The sequence below is a fragment of the Chrysemys picta genome, chromosome 3, assembly GCF_011386835.1.
Source record: "Chrysemys picta bellii isolate R12L10 chromosome 3, ASM1138683v2, whole genome shotgun sequence".
Taxonomy (NCBI): Eukaryota; Metazoa; Chordata; order Testudines; family Emydidae; genus Chrysemys; species Chrysemys picta.
Genome location: NC_088793.1, coordinates 42,689,753 through 42,706,777, shown reverse-complemented (window position 1 = coordinate 42,706,777; position 17,025 = coordinate 42,689,753). Strand labels below are relative to the sequence as shown.

At 39.7% G+C, this 17,025-nt stretch overlaps 1 protein-coding gene across 5 annotated transcripts in view; it reads right to left on the bottom strand.

Moving 5' to 3' along the window:
• The window catches only part of ARHGEF10 (Rho guanine nucleotide exchange factor 10), a 170,578-nt gene that overhangs the window by 101,726 nt on the left and 51,827 nt on the right, over window positions 1–17,025 (bottom strand). For 4 of the 5 annotated variants that reach the window (XM_005289689.5, XM_065590165.1, XM_005289688.5 and 1 more), the window contains 5 exons: window positions 6,920–7,090; window positions 5,232–5,522; window positions 4,025–4,091; window positions 3,378–3,457; window positions 1,329–1,385 (listed from right to left, as the gene is read on the bottom strand). In XM_005289689.5, coding sequence (XP_005289746.2) covers window positions 1,329–1,385; window positions 3,378–3,457; window positions 4,025–4,091; window positions 5,232–5,522; window positions 6,920–7,090 — 666 coding nt within the window. The remainder of the gene's footprint in view (window positions 1–1,328; window positions 1,386–3,377; window positions 3,458–4,024; window positions 4,092–5,231; window positions 5,523–6,919; window positions 7,091–17,025) is intronic. The other variant, XM_065590166.1, reaches the window with a different exon arrangement.

Sequence of the window (17,025 nt, the reverse complement as noted above, 5' to 3'; positions counted from 1 at the left end):
TCATTAAACATGGTGCGATTACTTTAAAAATTCCTTATAAATTCAAGAAATTAATTCATCCAATAGGATAAATATGCATTCCCAACCTGTTCTCAATTTAAAAACAAACAAATCCTTAGATCTTAATTGCAAAATTATCAGTTCACGTGGTCACAAAAAATAGTTTTTTTCCCCCTGGAAAGTTTAGACTTTTCAGCTAAAAATAGAAAGCTGAAAATTTTCAGCTGAAAACTTTTGATTTAAAACCAAAGATTTTGATTCAGATTTCATTGTAGTTCAGATGCCTCATGCCTCATTCTCTTCTATAGGTTGGGCTCAGAGACTGAACTACATCTTGGTCTGCTCTCTCGTGGAACCACCATTGTGCACCATGGGAATCCCTGGTCTTGGTGTATGATGGGGGATGTAGTCCAAATGGAGGCTTCCCAGTAAGGAAGGCACCTGAGAATGGTGTGATTTTGCAGATCACATTATCTAAACAACACTGCACCCAGCATTCCACTACTCACAATTTTCAAGGTGAAAACCAATGTTGCCAGGATTTCATCAAAGTCTACTCTTGTCCCTCCATCCAGTAAAGGAGTTAGGTTAGTTTGGAGTTAGAATAAAACTTTTCTACAGAGGTATACATAGGTGGGTTGCAGCCTCTTTGAACGTCTTCCTTGACTGATGTACAGTAAGCTGTAGTAGTAGAGTAGTGGACTGGGTGCAAGCTGCTCATTGGCATGAGTTCTCCTCCTGATTTGTTATGTTACAGTTGGTCAAAGAGCAGATTTTGTTTGAGACTTGGCTGCTGGCTAACTTTACCCTTGAGTGGACTGACTTGCTAGGAAGTCAGCAGCTAGAGCTTTAGACATCAGAAAGCTCCACTACATTTAGATATCAGGTGCCTCAGCATGCTCAGTGATGTTCAAGTCTTATGGTTTTGAAAATACTTTTTTAGGTCAGTTCTCTGTATAATTCTAGATGTATTTTAATAATTAACAATACCCAAAGGGCGAGACTGTGACTGTGGCAGAGATCTGAATGTTCAAAATGGTCCCTTCTGGCTTTGGAATCTATGAATCAGGCCTTTGAACAGCATAACAGAAGAGGCTTTGGAGGCAAATTTTGACAGGAGTAGTCCTTAATTTGGAACTTCGTAGGACTTGATGATTTGTGACACAATGTTAATGGCATTTACATGCAGTTTGGGGTATGAAACTTACACCTATATGTCTGTCTGATACAAATTCCCCTGGATCATATTATAGTTTTATGTGTGCGTTAAAATAAAACCTGTGATTGTATTAAATCATCATCATGAAAGTGACCGCATAAACTCAAACCTGGTTCAGTGTCTGAATCTTCTTTTGGCACATCGTCATAAATTACTTCATCTGGGTCTAATAACAAAAAGGAAAAACAGTGGGAAAAGCTTTTTAGATTTGACTCAGACCAACAAAGATTTTGAGTCTTATCAGCAAATATGTGTATAATAGAGACATACCCTATTTTCTGTTTACATCGAAATATCAGTATTTTGCCAGTACTTCTATTCAATCAAATAACATAAATAAAGTATAATAATAATATTATTATTGATATTAACAACCATAACAGTGATGGCTCATGTGGCCATCACCACGTCTGGCAGGAATTTCAGTTAAGCTGCGAAGTGCACTCAGGGGGCTCTCCTGTATATCCTGTGATTCCTTTCTTGCTCTCTCCCAGCACTCTCTCATTCCAAATCCCTGCACCAGACCCAACCCTGCAGCTAGGATGATAAGGTGATCTGACTTTACAAGGTGAAAAAACAGCCTATTGTGCTGGGGTCTGGGGTGGGACAAGGGGAGTGAGGAGGAAGGAAAAGGCAGCCCACACTCATCTTTCTCTATTTTTTAAGTTTTATTTCTTCCGTTTCTTCACTTCTCCCTGACATTCACCACACTACAATGTTCTCCCCCGCGTGCCACCGGTATTCAGTTCTTTGTCTGTCTCATTCATGCTCGGAAGCTTTCTTCTTACTCTTTTTAGTTCCAACCCCACCCCACCCCCTGACACAATCCAGCTGGCTCAGAAGCTGCCGGACATAATTGTGTACAGCTGGGCCGCCAATAGGCTCACCACTTACAGAACTGCCTGGAATCTGACTCCATCTGAAGGGAAGGCTGGTGAGAGGGGTGCTCACTGACAATCTTCATCCACAGCAGGGTGGCAAACGTGACAGACCTGGCATGTATGTGCTCCCCCAACCTGCCGTGAATTTCACTGACTCAGCTGGCCCATGGCTCCTTCAGGGGGCCAGGCTACAAGGTTTACAAAAAATCAGGGCAAAACACTGTCTTTCATTAAACAGTCTGGGCAGGACACCAGGCCCTGAAAATCAAGAGATTCTTGGTTTCCTGGGACAGAGTCTCTCTATCCCCAGGCCACACAAAGTCATCCTTTAGCGTGACTTTAGCTCTGTCTAGCACACACACTATCCATGGTATTTATCACAATTTTTTTAACAATTTTTTCCTCATCATTTATAACCTTTCGGGAGCTTGAGACTGAAATCTGTTTCATCGGCCAAACGTTTTCTCCTCCTTTGTGCAAGCCAACTGGATTGTTACTGTAAGGTTGTCATGAGTGCTAAACTGCAGGCGCTGGTGTCATTGTCAAGAATCCCTGATATAACTGTTCAAGACCCAGACTCTGTCTGGAAGTAATTTAATGATTATGTTGGTAAACTAAGAAACAGGTTGGAGTGATGAAGTAATTCCCCACTCCTCCCAATTTCCATGTGGGGGACATTTCCAGACCAGTGGGCACCATCTCTTTGTCCTGGCTGAGCTATATAACACAGCTCAGGCAGGGAGAATGCCTCTTTAAGCTACAGAGCCTCTTTCAATTTCCTGCCCTGAGACACAGACTCATTCAACAAGCTAAGAGCCAGTTTCCCACATTAGGATTTAGAGGGATTCACTTAGCCTGCCCAGAGTTCTTCACTCTCAACCTCTCCATGATGAATCCAATTGCCAGATGTGGCAAATAGACCTGTTTGCATAATGCCAATTTCAGCCTCAAGTGACTCTACCAAGGACTTAATGGAATCATTAGGTCATAAGCAAATTTCTTCCTCAATATATATCCATCAGATGGGGCCAAATTATCCCCCCAGTTACTGGTACATGACTTCACTTACTTCAACAAACACTTATTGTGAACAGAATTTGGCCCTTATACTAAAAATGGAGAAGCGTGTTTTTTAATTGTTGTTATTTAGCTCTGGAACATGTTTGAAAAATGCAGGAAAAGACAATGCAGATGTTCCCAGGCATAAAGCTGTGACTGATGATGACATTGAGTCACCTACAGACAGAGTGACACTGCTGTGACTGATTGACACTTACTTTCCATCCATGATGTGTTTGCAGGATCTGCAACCCATTTGGCTAGAGCATCTTCTTCTTTACTGACCTGGTTATCTTCACTTGAAAAAACCCCACAAAATAAATGAATTAAAAATCTTGCAACTTTCGTTTTAAACCATGTCAGTAAGTAGCTAAGTTCTACTCATCTTTTTCCTCGCATTCTGAAATTAAAAGGCACTAGAAAACTGTTGGCTAATTCAGACTTAATATGTAAGTTTTATGTTTTTATTTTAAAGATCTAAGTGACTTAATATGGAATTAAGAATTTAACTTTAGCAACCCATTGTTGACAATATTAGCTTAAATAAATAAATCACTTATTCTTCATTTTTCAAAGCAATTCTTTGTGTTTGCAGTCTCCCTGTAAGGCAGAAAATTAAACCTCTCTCTTTCACAGATGTCAAAGGGCCGCTTGTAATGATTTTATATGCAAGAGTTCACCCAGTGCTGATGCTAGTACACAAACAGAGTTGATCTGGCACCGCAAAGCACAATGAAAGCTGAAGTTGTTAAAAACCCAGCAATGAGAATGTCAGGCAAGAAAAAATAAAACTAAAAATATAAAAGTAACCAACAAACCATCTCATGAATTAAGGATTTGGAGATAAATAAATGCTGCCAATTACCTATTTGGGGGATCCTCTGAGCTCAAGGAATTACTATTGCCATCTTCAGTTACTGACTGCATACCCACTAAAAAGAGTAGAAGACAGCAGAGTTACTAGAATGCTAGGACTAAAACATTTTTTTGGTTCAAATGTTAGCTTCTAACTTAAATAATTAATAGTATTGCTACTATTAATCATCATCTGCTCTTATACAATGCCCTTTATCTACAGATCTCAATGTGGTTTATGAACATCTCTCAAAAATAATTAAGCTTCTTGGTGTTATTATATCCATTTTGGCAATGGGGATACTAAGGCACAGGGGCACAGCAAGTCAGTGGCAGAGTTGTTAACAGAACCCAGAGCTGGATGAATGACTGGTTTTTCAGTTTGCTAGCAGTTCCAAAAAAAAAAATCTTTAAAAAAATTGGTTCAGGTCAAACCAAGTCTGAAAATTCAGGAAAATGTGGGTGAATTGAAAAATAATTGACAACAAGTTTGTTTCAAGTAAGACAAAATGTTTCATTCAACCCAAAATGAACTGCTTTTTTAAAATCTGGACACTTCATAAATGCACAAAATGGCTTTTAGTCCAGTGGTAAGGGCAGTCTCCTGGGATGAGGTAGATCAGAGTTCAGTTCCCCCCCTTTACCGGAGATGGAGAAGAGATGTCAACTTTGGTCTCCCGTTTTGCTCTAGCCTATCAAATAGTCTTTTATGGGTCTCTCTCAATCTCTCCAGGTGAAACTATTCCACTCAGTATCAAATACTTGACAGAGAGAAAGTAAGAATGACTCTGGTGGTAAGGGCATTCACCTGGGAGACCAATTTCATGTCCTTGCTCCACTTATAATTAGTTGAGAACCACTGGTTTAAAGAAACTGACTACGTAGAAGGTTTTTTTTTTTTTTAAACAAATGTTTGTTTGCTCGCATCTCTCAAAGTGCACTAATCCCACTTGAATAGTTTTTTCTTAAATGGCCCATTCCTAATAATACAGAGTCCTTCATGGATTTTCTTTCTCTTTAATAAACAAAAATCCTTCTCAGATGACTGGGAGCGAAGTTCAGCTGTGTACTCTGTGATGGAGACGATTTTCAATTGTTACAGAGTTCCACACAGATTTCAAGGAAGAGTGCTACATAAAAACTGAGAGGGCAATATGGTTCACTGAAATTAAACTAGGTCGCCACCAGAGAGAAAGTAAATTCAAGAGATATTGTACCTTCTTCGTCCACAGAAACACTGCGTATTATGACAGGACTGGAATATGCCGGCAGCATCAGTGGTAAATTGGATGGTACAGCATAGCCACAGGGCACCGGAACAGAATATACACCAGACAAGTTAGGGCTTGCATTTTCATCTTGAGGATTGGGTTCTGGTGATGAGGAATGATCCTTTTCTTGTATTGGTGAAATATTTATGATTGAATACGGGTTTACTTTTGTTGGCGCGCCATCTGCACGGGATTCTGTTGTTTGTATTTTCTCAGTTCTATCTATGTTGTCAAACCCTTGACAAATAAAAGAAGCATAAGCTTTCATTTATATCATAAGAGCATAAGAACAGCCATCCTGGTTCAGACTATAGGTCCATCTAGCCCAGACAGTGGTCAATGCCAGGTGCTCCAGAGGTAATCATCAATTAATCCATCCCGTCGCCCATTCCCAGCTTCTGGCAAACAGAGGCTAGTGGCACTATCCCTGCCCATCCTGGCTAATAGCCATTCATGGACCTATCCTTCATGAATTTATCCAGTTCTTTTTTGAACCTTGTATAATCTTGGCCTTCAAAACATCCTCTGGCAAGGAGTTCCACAGGTTGACTGTGCGTTGTGTGAAAAAATACTTCCTTTTGTTTAAACCTGTTGCCTATTCATTTCATTTGGTAATCCCAAGTTCTTGAGTTATGAGAAGGAGTAAATAACACCTCCTTATTTACTTTCTCCACACCAGTTATGATTTTATAGACCTCTATCATATCCCCCCTTATTCATCTCTTTTCCAAGCTGAAATTTATATTGCACTAAATAGTCCTCTAGTATTTATATGGCTTCTGCCACTGTAGTATCCGAGCACCTCAGAATCTTTAAAGTATTTATTCTCACAGCACCCCATGAGTTGTGACAATGCTATTATCCCCAATTTATAGATGGCGAACTGACACAAATTGGGCGGGGAGGATGTCCCTTGTACCTTTTAGCCCAGTGGTTAGGGTACTCACCTGGGATGGGGGGAGACTCCTGGTTCAAGTCCCCACTCCACCTGACAAGGAGAACAGATTTGAACAGAGCTCTGCCACCTCTCGGGTGAGTACCCTAGCCATGGGGCAATGCGACAGTCTGATGCAGGGCTCCCTCAATCTCTCCTGTTGAAGATGTTCCACTTTGGACAAATAATGAAAGAGTGATTGGAGCAGAGAGGATGGGATCCTGGTTCTCCCACCTCCTAGGTGAGTGACTCTATAGCCTGGTGGTTAGATCATGTCTAGGAGTGGATGGACATGGTGAATGCTCTTAACAGACACACAGGTCCACAGCTCCAAATAGTCAAAGAAAGAAGGTTTGTTTTCATGTATCTTCCCCAGAGATATCCATAGATAATCATTGTCACAAAGACCCTACCATCACAGCAGATTCCTGCACAAGACAGGGATGAGGAAAGCAGTTCCTAGGTTAAGTGCAGCAGGGGAATAAGAATCCAGTCAGGGACAATAACTACCCTTTCTCCTTGTTAAGTCCACAAGGAACTAAAGTATTTGGGATAAATTAAATCACTTTCACATTCCGGCTATGGAAATATTTTTGTGAACTACAGCAATTCTATCAGCATGAAAAGCATCTGATGAACATGGGGCTTGATCCTTACTTGAGCAGTACTCCCCTGGCCTATTAGCCATATAAAGGCTTACCTGCGGAGTTAGTGTCTTCATGTTCTGCATTAATCCCAGAGTCTGAAGCAGGTGGCACAAGTGCTTGTCTGTCTGCTTCTGGTATTTCATCGCCACTATCGAAATCAAATTGTTCCCCTTCTTCCTCCTCTTCATCATTGGTACCACAGCCTTTTAATTCATTTTCTAGAACTGAGCAGAGAGGAACCATTTTTTATTATGATTTAATGGGATAAGTGCTCACTGTTGTGAATGAGGGTTGCACAGTTAGGTCCTAGAATTTTAGGCTCTCTAGGAGAAAACAGTGCTCCTTGATATATTTCTAAGACCATGAAGTTCTTAGTAATCTTTTTAATGTAAACCATGCCAAGTAAACACATATATAATACAACGTATTTCTATTTTTAATAGAGACCAACCAGAACCAGAACACTTGTTAGGAATAAACTTCAACAGCTTCCTCTGAAAACTTTGGAAAAGTTCAGATCTGACTCCAGATCCAAATCTAAACTTTGTGACTTAAACCCCTTCTTTCATAGAATCATAGAATATCAGGGTTGGAAGGGACCTCAGGAGGTCATCTAGTCCAACCCCAGGCTCAAAGCAGGACCAATTCCCAACTAAATCATCCCAGCCAGGGCTTTGTCAAGCCTGACCTTAAAAACTTCTAAGGAAGGAGATCCAACTACCTCCCTAGGTAACCCATTCCAGAGCTTCACCACCCTCCTAGTGAAAAAGTTTTTCCTAATATCCAACCTAAACCTCCCCCACTGCAACTTGCTCCTTGTTCTGTTATCAGATACCACTAAGAATAGTCTAGATCCATACTCTTTGGAACCCCCTTTCAGGTAGTTGAAAGCAGCTATCAAATCCCCCCTCATTCTTCTCTTCTGCAGACTTTCCTTATAGATTCACAAAGTCCTAGGCCAGAAGGGGTCGTGGTGATCATCTGACCTCCTGTATAACACAGGCCATAGAACTCCCCCAAAATAATTCCTAGAGCATAGCTTTTAGAAAAACATCCAATCTTATTTTTAAAATGGTTAGTGATGGAAAAATCCACCATGACCCTTGGAAAATTGTTCCAATGATTAATTACTCAAAACTGCTAAAAAATTATACCTTATTTCCAGTCTGAATTTGTCTAGCTTCCACAACTAGCATCATATTGTGCTATACCTTTCTCTGATAGATTGAACATCTCATTATTAAATATTTGTTCCCCATGTAGATACCTATAAACAGTGATCAAGTCACCCCTTAACCTTCTCTTTGTTAAGCTAAATAGATTGAGCTCGTTGAGTCTATCATGCGAAGGCACGTTTTCCAATCCTTTAATCATTCTTGTGGCTTTTCTCTGAAATCTCTCCAATTTATCAACATCTTTCTTGAATTGTGGATACCAGAACTGGACATAGTATTCCAGCAGCGGTCACACCACTGGCTAGATTCTACAGAGATAAAACCACCTCTCTACTCCTACTCAAGACTTTATGCCTCCCAGATCACATTAGCTCTTTTGGCCACAGCATCACAGTGAGAGCTCATGTTCAGCTAATTATCCACCACATACCCCAAAAACTTTTTCAAAGTCATTGCTTCCCAGAATAGAGTGTCCATCCTGTAAGTATCTTTGTTTCTGGGTATATATATTTACATTTAGCCATATTAAAAACACATATTGTTTGCCTGCATCCAGTTTACCAAGTGATCCAGATCGCTCTGTATCAATGGCTTGTTCTCTTCATTATTTACCACTCCCGCCAATTGTGTCATTTGCAAACTTTATCAGTGACGACTTTATGTTTTCTTGTAGGTCATTGATAAAATCTTAAATAGCATACAGCGTCCACTGAAAACGCATCCACTCAATAATGGTTCCCTATTTACATTTTAAGACCTATCAGTTATTCAGTTTTTAATCCATTTAATGTGTGCCATGTTAATTTTAGATCTGCCCACTCAAACTTTGGTTTCTCTGCTGAAACTGCCAATAACAGCACCAGTTAGGGCCAGTATGACAATAGCAGAAACTCTCTTCACATGGGCCATCAAATATCTATCAGATGGTATTGAGTTATGCTCAGTACCAGCCTGAGCTGGCTTTGAGCAAGTGACCTAGGGTGAAATGCTCTCTATTCTGTCAGCAAACCTGTAGGTCAACAGCACTCCACTTTTCTAAACCCTGACCTTTGTAAAAGTAACAACTGAATCAATGTAATTACCTCTCCTGTGACCAACCAGACAGGGTGAGCTCCTTGACTCTGTCCATGAAAAACTGGGAGGGATGAAGTGCAGAAGGAGAAGATGTTCCCCGCATAGGCCCTTCTATCTTCTTGGCAGAGACCGGGCTCAAGAGGGTTTCTGTGGCAGGAACTGGGATCCAGATGCTGTCTGTGTCACTATCCTTGTGTGACAACAGCATCATGGATACCCCTTTAGGATTTAATTCTGCCACAGTAAAGCCCCCACTGTTGCTCTTACTGCCTGAGTTGAGAGAACTTAGTCAATGGCAGCCTCAGCTCCTACCGGAGCCAATGTGCCAGGGCAATGGTGGACATAGCAGCAGAAAGAGGAAGCCTGCTCAAGCAGTGGTACCTGCTTCCACCAATCTCCTTTTTTGTAGGTCATCAGAACACAAAGGGTTGAGACACACCTTACCCCTTCCCACTCTGTGCCTGGAGAAAACTGCCAGAAACCCCTATGAGATGGAGGTAATAACGAGTGGATTTTCTGCTCTGTTCCCACACACCCCCTCCCCTGGCTTTTCCACAGCAACAGGAGGATACATTCCATAATATATTTTTAAAGTACATATTTTTCAACAACATATTAAGTGTGTAAGAGAAGTAAACTTTACCATTTTTTTCTTGAGGTAATATGAGGTAAAAGCAAACTCCTGCAGGGTTTATTAAATCTCCTGAGTTGTGATGATTTTATCACCATCTTCACTAGCTAGGACTTGCTCAGTATCCTTATAAAACCCACACAATTCACAGCTCTTAACTGTTTAGATTGTCATGGTTATAAACATTCTTGCCAGAGCTTCAGTTTCTTCAGGCTGAGACAGCATATTTTATGATTGTACAACAATAACAAGACCTTTCACACAGTCCTTCTCTAGAGGGGAAAAGGTGACTCATTTTTTTAAAGGAACAAAAATGTATAAGTTGCCTGCTTACTATCATATCTTATGGTTGAGGCAACAGGACACTTAATTTCAAGCCATTTTCTTCATGTGTTTATATATTATATAAAGTTACCTTTGGGGCTGAACCTTTACATATTTGTATTTGACCAAATGTGATTCCCTCCCCGCCACCCCCAAATTGATAAAATTCTATGAGGCTGATACAGTGTCTATTGAGGGCAATAGAAAGGCTTTCACTGACTTCTGTGGGCTTTGGATTAGGCCTAGGTGATCATTTTTGAGTTATCAGATCATGGGAGGGGGGAAAATGGCTTTCAATTTTTTCAGGTGCTTTACTTGTTATTGGAAAACTCAAATCTCAACTCCTGTGCAAAGTCTGAGTAAACTTTTTTGTGTGTGTGTGAGGGTGCCAGGTCAGTGGATAAGTGCAGCTGATAACCCACTGGCCACACCACAGCTCTTAATATGCATTGCTACCAGTCCTGCCGCTCTCCATCGAACCTCCTGCTGCATCTAACAGCTGGTCCTGATGATCTCATTCGGATTCTCCTCTGTCTTGCATCTTGTTTACACCTGAACAATGTGGTGTGAAACACTAGCAGAAGTGTGAGTGGATCAGGCCCATGAAGAGAACTTTAGGGCCTTGGAATATCATGTGCCTTGGGACCTTACCCCTCCCATTTCTTTATTTACACAGAGGTTACAGACGTTTTGAGAGGGCCTGAGCTCAGGGCCATGGTACTATTGTCCCCCCTTTCCCTCTGATAAGTAGAGAATTCTGATTTGGTAGCACTATACACCTACTTTACCCAAGGGTAAATGGTGACACATGGAGCCAGGCAGTGGAAAATCTGGCCCACTGAATAGAAGAGGAAAAAAGAAGCAGAAAAAAGAAGGCAGAAAACAGAGAAGATTAGATTTATTCATCTGGAAACAATAGGTTTAATGCACTAGTTTTACAGCCACGTACCTCTGTTGTCTGTGAATGTAGCCCAGTATCACTGACAAGAACTGCCATCTCCAGAAAATTTATCTGAGACATTATGAAGTGGAAGGAGCAATAGGGTGAGGGACTGAAAGTGATATAAGTAAATATTATGACCCAATCAGAGGAGAATGTTCGAAAGAGCCTTAGTGAGTTAGAAGAATAAGTCTCATTGACTTTCAAAGGGATTTCTGCTTCTAACTTACTTTGGACTTTTCAAAAGTGCCTACCACAATTTTTACCCCAGTCCCTGCTTTTTAAATATATTGATTGCTCCATACCACATTTCTGAAATGACCTCTGCACAGAACTTGAAGAGCACCAACCGTGGAAGCTCTTCCACCCACACCAGTCCAGTGATGGAATGAGGAGTTAAGCAGGGAAATAAAGAGAGAACACTCCTTATCATACTACACACATTTTAGAAACACTAACTCTGTGGACCAGTGATTCTCCTTCAGGAAATTTTAAAACTAGATTCTATCTTTTGGCACTGTCATGTTCCTTCCTTTCTTCTGTATGAACATGAATAGCTTTAAACCTTAACATCCAATGATCCCTTGAATCTAATAAGTAATAAAAATGTTACTCAGTTGAGTCTTTTAATCCTGAGGGCACATTGTTTCACTTGATGAAACATAAAAACGCATATTATAGCACAACATAGAAACCCATAATTATATTTATACAGAAAGCACACCTGACCTTTATATGGTTTTGAAAATAAGTATTCTTATAATTGTTTCAATTTGATTAAAACTATTTAAGAAAAAAAAATTGTGGCTCTGTGCTTCTTAGCTAAGCAAAGGCCATTACCCAGAAGTCGTCATCAAATAGACGGAGAAGGACCAACTTCTGGGGTGAGAGAGACAAGCTTTCGAGCTTACACAGACCTGAAGTAGAGGTCTGTGTAAGCCGGAAAGCTTTTCTCTCTCACAAACAGAAGTTGGCCCAATAAAAGATATTACCTCACCCACTTTGTCTCTCTAATATCCTGAGACTGACATGGCTATAACATTGCATATACCAGAAAAAGAGTGAGAACCCTCTAACTTATACCAGTTTACCCCATCCAGAGAAAAAGAATAGTCTTAGGCACTAGACTGGGACTCAGGATATCTAGGTTTATTTTCAGGCTCTGCCACAAACTTCTGGTGTGACCTTGAGCAAGTCACTTAAACTCATTTTGTCACAGTTACTCATCTGCAAAATGAAGGTAATAGTTCTTTTGTGTCTCTTTTCTATAGTTTGTAAGCTCTTTGGAACACAACAGGGTCCTTATCTTGGTGAAGGTCTCTAGATGCTACTGTGAAACATAATAGTAATAGTAAAAGGAAAGGAAGACTCAGGCCCGAGGATATTCCCTCATACACTGATCCTTTCTTTTCCTAACATGCAATAACAAGACGCAAAATTAGTTCTCATAATCCTTAGCAAAGCAATTTGTTTTCTTCAAACTTTAGATATAGATTTCTGTTTATTAAGTAGGAAGAATTTGCACAAGTAGGGCAGTGCCACTCTTTCCATAATCCTGTCCATTTAATTATTTTATAATTTTATCAGTGGGATTGTTCTAACTGATATTGCTTAAACTTCACTCAGGCAATCTAGAAGTTACCAGTGTACCTGTTTAAAAATAGATAGTTACAGATAAACCCAAGCCCTGGTTCTGAATAGCCTCAAACTTAAAGCAAGTTCAGATACAAATGTTGTAGCCTGTGTGCCTATGATAGATCACTAAATCTCCAGCCACAAGACACTCCCAAACTTTGGAAGAGTTCATCTCCAGGTCCAGACTTTGAACCTGAAGCCTATTTCATTTTAATGCAGTGTATTGAAGGGACACTATCACGTTAAAGAAAGTGCTGAAGTGAAATCTATGAAGGGAAATTATCCCTGGCCCTCTGCTCCCTAGTGGAAGATCTACACCAAGGAACGGCAGGTAGTTGTACTTCTGCTGCTCTCTCTTCTGGATTTTTTGTTAGAACCGAGGCTCCAAAGACACTCTTCCACTGGGGGAAATGTACTGACTTAGCAAATCCCTCAGCCATCCTGGCCCCTCTTACCATGCCAGTTATGCCAACTTTTTCTGCTGCAATAATCCCCTACACACAAACAAACAAACAGGCATATAATTTATTTCTGCCACTAGGATGCAGTGCAAGGGTTTATGAAGGCAGAAACCAGATTCAATCCTGAACCAAATCTGGTCCTACAGTACTGTCAATTCTCTTGCAATACCCAGTGCATTTCAGAAAGCCCCAGCTCCTGAGAGCTTGCGAAGAGGTGAGACTCTCAGCTTTCTTTTAAAGAAAAGTAGATTTTTAGCTCTTGTGGTTGCAGAGAAGAGCTTGAAAATGGGATCCCAGAAGCTAAATAACCACAAGGCAAATAAAAAGACCCAAAATATTTTATTTTAAATGTAGTGATTCTTAAACTAATTTCATGATGATTTAGGGCCTGATTCATGATTTTGAAATGCTCATAGTTAATATGGCATCAGTATAAAATTTCCTTCCCTATGTGACAAACAACACCTTAGCTTATTAAAAGTTTGGGGGGTGGGGAACTAATTTTATGTGTATTTCATATATTTTTCCTCAGCCTGAGCAACAAGAATAGACTAATCAGTTTAACTTTCTGATAGAATTCACAATTCTACACTTAAAAACACAGCTAGGGAATGTTTATTTGTTCAAAAACTATTTCCATGTGAAGTCTGAAAATATTATGAAGACATTTTTATTTGTCTAGTGCAATAGCATATTTTGTTTCCAAACATGTCGTTCCAAATTTGACCTTTGTCCCTTTGGCGTCCCTTTATATGTTATGTGCATGTATGAACATAAAAATTACAAGATAAGAAAATATAACATTCCTTCATTTAACATGACACACATTAGTTATGACTATATTATAATTATTTATAATTATGAGCAGTTTTGTGCAATATATTATTTAATGAAGTTACTTTGTCCAGAACAGGCCTCAGAAATAAACACAGTATATTTATTGAGACTTGGTTGTGAGTAGCTAAATTTAACATGAACTTTAGCGGTCTCCTTTTGGCGGTGCTGCCAGTTGGTACCAGGCCCATTCAGTAATTCTGAATTTTCTTAAACTCCATACAACAAATATAAAGATAACAGGATATGTAAAGTGAACTCAGGATTCCTTTTTCTTGTTGGGGGACAGAGAGAAAAGTTTAGGGAGCACAGGTGGTGATGTTTTCCTAGGAGATTGTTTGATTGTAATTTTTAGGGCTGTCAAGCGATTAAAAACATTAATTGTGATTAACCGCACTGTTAAACAATAATAGAATACCATTTACTTAAATCTTTTTGGATGTTTTCTACATTTTCAAATATATTGATTTCAATTATGACACAGAATACAAAGTATACAGTGCTCACTTTATATTTATTTTTATTGTAAATATTTGCATTGTAAAAACCAAAAGGAATGATTTTTTCAATTCACCTGATACAAGTACTGTAGTGCAATCTCTTTATCATGGAAGTTGAACTTACAAATGTAGAATTATGTACAAAAAATAACTGCATTCAAAAATAAAACTGTAAAACTTTAGCGCCTACAAGTTCACTCAGTCCTATTTTTTGTTCAGCCAATTGCTCAGGCAAACAAGTTTGTTTACATTTGCAGGAGATAATGCTGCCTGCTTCTTGTTCACAATGTCACCTGAAAGTGAGAACAGGTGTTCGCATGGCACTGTTCTAGCCAGCATTGCAAGATATTTAAATGGCAGATGCACTAAAGATTCATATGTCCCTTCATGCTTCAACCACCATTCCAGAGGACATGCATGTATGCTGATGACGAGTTCTGCTCAATAACAATCCAAAGCAGTGCAGACCGACCCATGTTCATTTTTATCATCTGAGTCAGATGCCACCAGCAGAAGGTTGATTTCCGGTTCTGTAGTTTCTGCATCAGAATGTTCTTCTTTTACGACTTCTAAAAGCATTCGCCACACCCCATCCTGAAAAGATTTTGGAAGGTTCTTCAGATTCTTAAACCTTGGGTCGAGTGCTGTAGCTATCTTTAGAAATCTCACATTGGTACCTTCTTTGCGTTTTGTCAAATCTGCAGCAAAGTGTTCTTAAAATGAACATGTGCTGAGTCATCATCTGAGACTACTATGACATGAAACATATGGCAGAATGCTGGTAAAATAGAGCCAGAGACATAGAGTTCTCTCCCAAGGAGTTCAGTCACAAGTTTAATTAACGCATTATTTTTTTAATGAGCGTCATCAGCATGGAAGAATGTCCTCTGGAATGGTGGCCGAAGCATGAAGGAGCATACGGGTGTTTAGCATATCTAGCACATAAATACCTTGCAATGCCAGCTACAAAAGTCCCATATGAACGCCTGTTCTCACTTTCTGGTGACATTGTAAATAAGAAGTGGGCAGCATTATCTCCCGTACATGTAAACAAACTTGTTTGTCTTAGCGATTGGTTGAACGAGAAGTAAGATTGAGTGGACTTGCAGGCTCTAAAGTTTTGCATTGGTTTGTTTTTGAGTGCATTTATGTAACAACAACAAAATCTACATTTGTAAGTTGCACTTTCACGATAAAGAAATTGCACTACAGTACTTGTATTAGGTGAACTGAAAAATACTATTTCTTTTGTTTCCTTTTTACACTGCAAATATTTGTAATAAATAATAATATAAAGTGAGCAGTGTAAACTTTGTATTCTGTGCTGTAGCTGAAATCAATATATTTGAAAATGTAGAAAAACATCCAAAAATATTTAATAAATTTAAATTGGTATTCTATTGTTTAACAATGCGATTAAAATGGTGATTAATCGCAATACATTTTTTTTAATCGCAATTAATTTTTTTAGTTGATCGCGTGAGTTAACTGCGATTAATCGATAGCCCTAGTAATTTTATAAGATTTTAAAATGATTCAGCACTAAGAAGTTTGTGCACTTTGTTGACCTATTCAAAGATCACTTTGTTGATCTTATTACTGTCACCCTCATCCTCCCGACCCATTTTCCTCCTATTGCTCCTTTCCTTTACTTATTACAGCCTTTTTTTGGGAAAATAGATAAGTTTTGCAAGGCAGGGACCATGCCCTATACAGTTGCACTGAACCTAGTACAATGGGGCCCAATTCCAGCTGGTGCCTTTGTGTTCTACAACAGTAAGTCACATCCACTGATAGCTGATCTACACTGGTGGGGGGGTGGGGGGGGAAGGAATCGATCTAAGATACACAACTTCAGCTACGAGAATAGCATAGTTGAAGTCAACGTATCTTAGATCGACTTACCTCGCACCCTCACGGCGCGGGATCGACGGCTGCAGCTCCCCCGTCGACTCCGCTTCCGCCGCTCGCTCTGGTGGAGTTCCAGAGTCGATGGGGAGCATGTTCGGGGATAGATTACTACCCACCGATCCAGCGGGTAGTGAAGACGTACCCTTAGATATAAATTAACTGGAACCCAGTCAGTGAGACCATATTGCCAAAAGTGGATGATACACTGCAGATTGCCTACCACAGGGTGAGAGCAATGGTGAACAAAATGGTGGTGTAGGGATATCCCTCAGGTGTAAATTGATTAGACAATGGGTGTAAATGGATGTACAAGACAAAGAAGCATAACTGGGACCTATTTGGAGTAAAGTGGGAGTGCAAAATGAATAAGTTGTGCTCAATCTTCTTACACATCCAACCTTTTTTTACCTCTCAGGTGTGTAGCTTATACTTGTTTTGCACACCCACTGAATTCTAAATCAGCATAAAAGTTTTCTTTGCCACTTACACGCAACATATAACTAGCTTACATTTAGTGCTTGCAGAAATTTTCCAAATTCAAATTTTCTGACAGAAAAAATATTTTTTTTGTGCAAATGGTCATGAAAAAGTTCATCCTTGGTGGGGGACAGTTCTACTTATGCAGCTTTTGTTCTACATTCAGCCCTGGGAGCTGCAGATGCTTATTCCAGCCT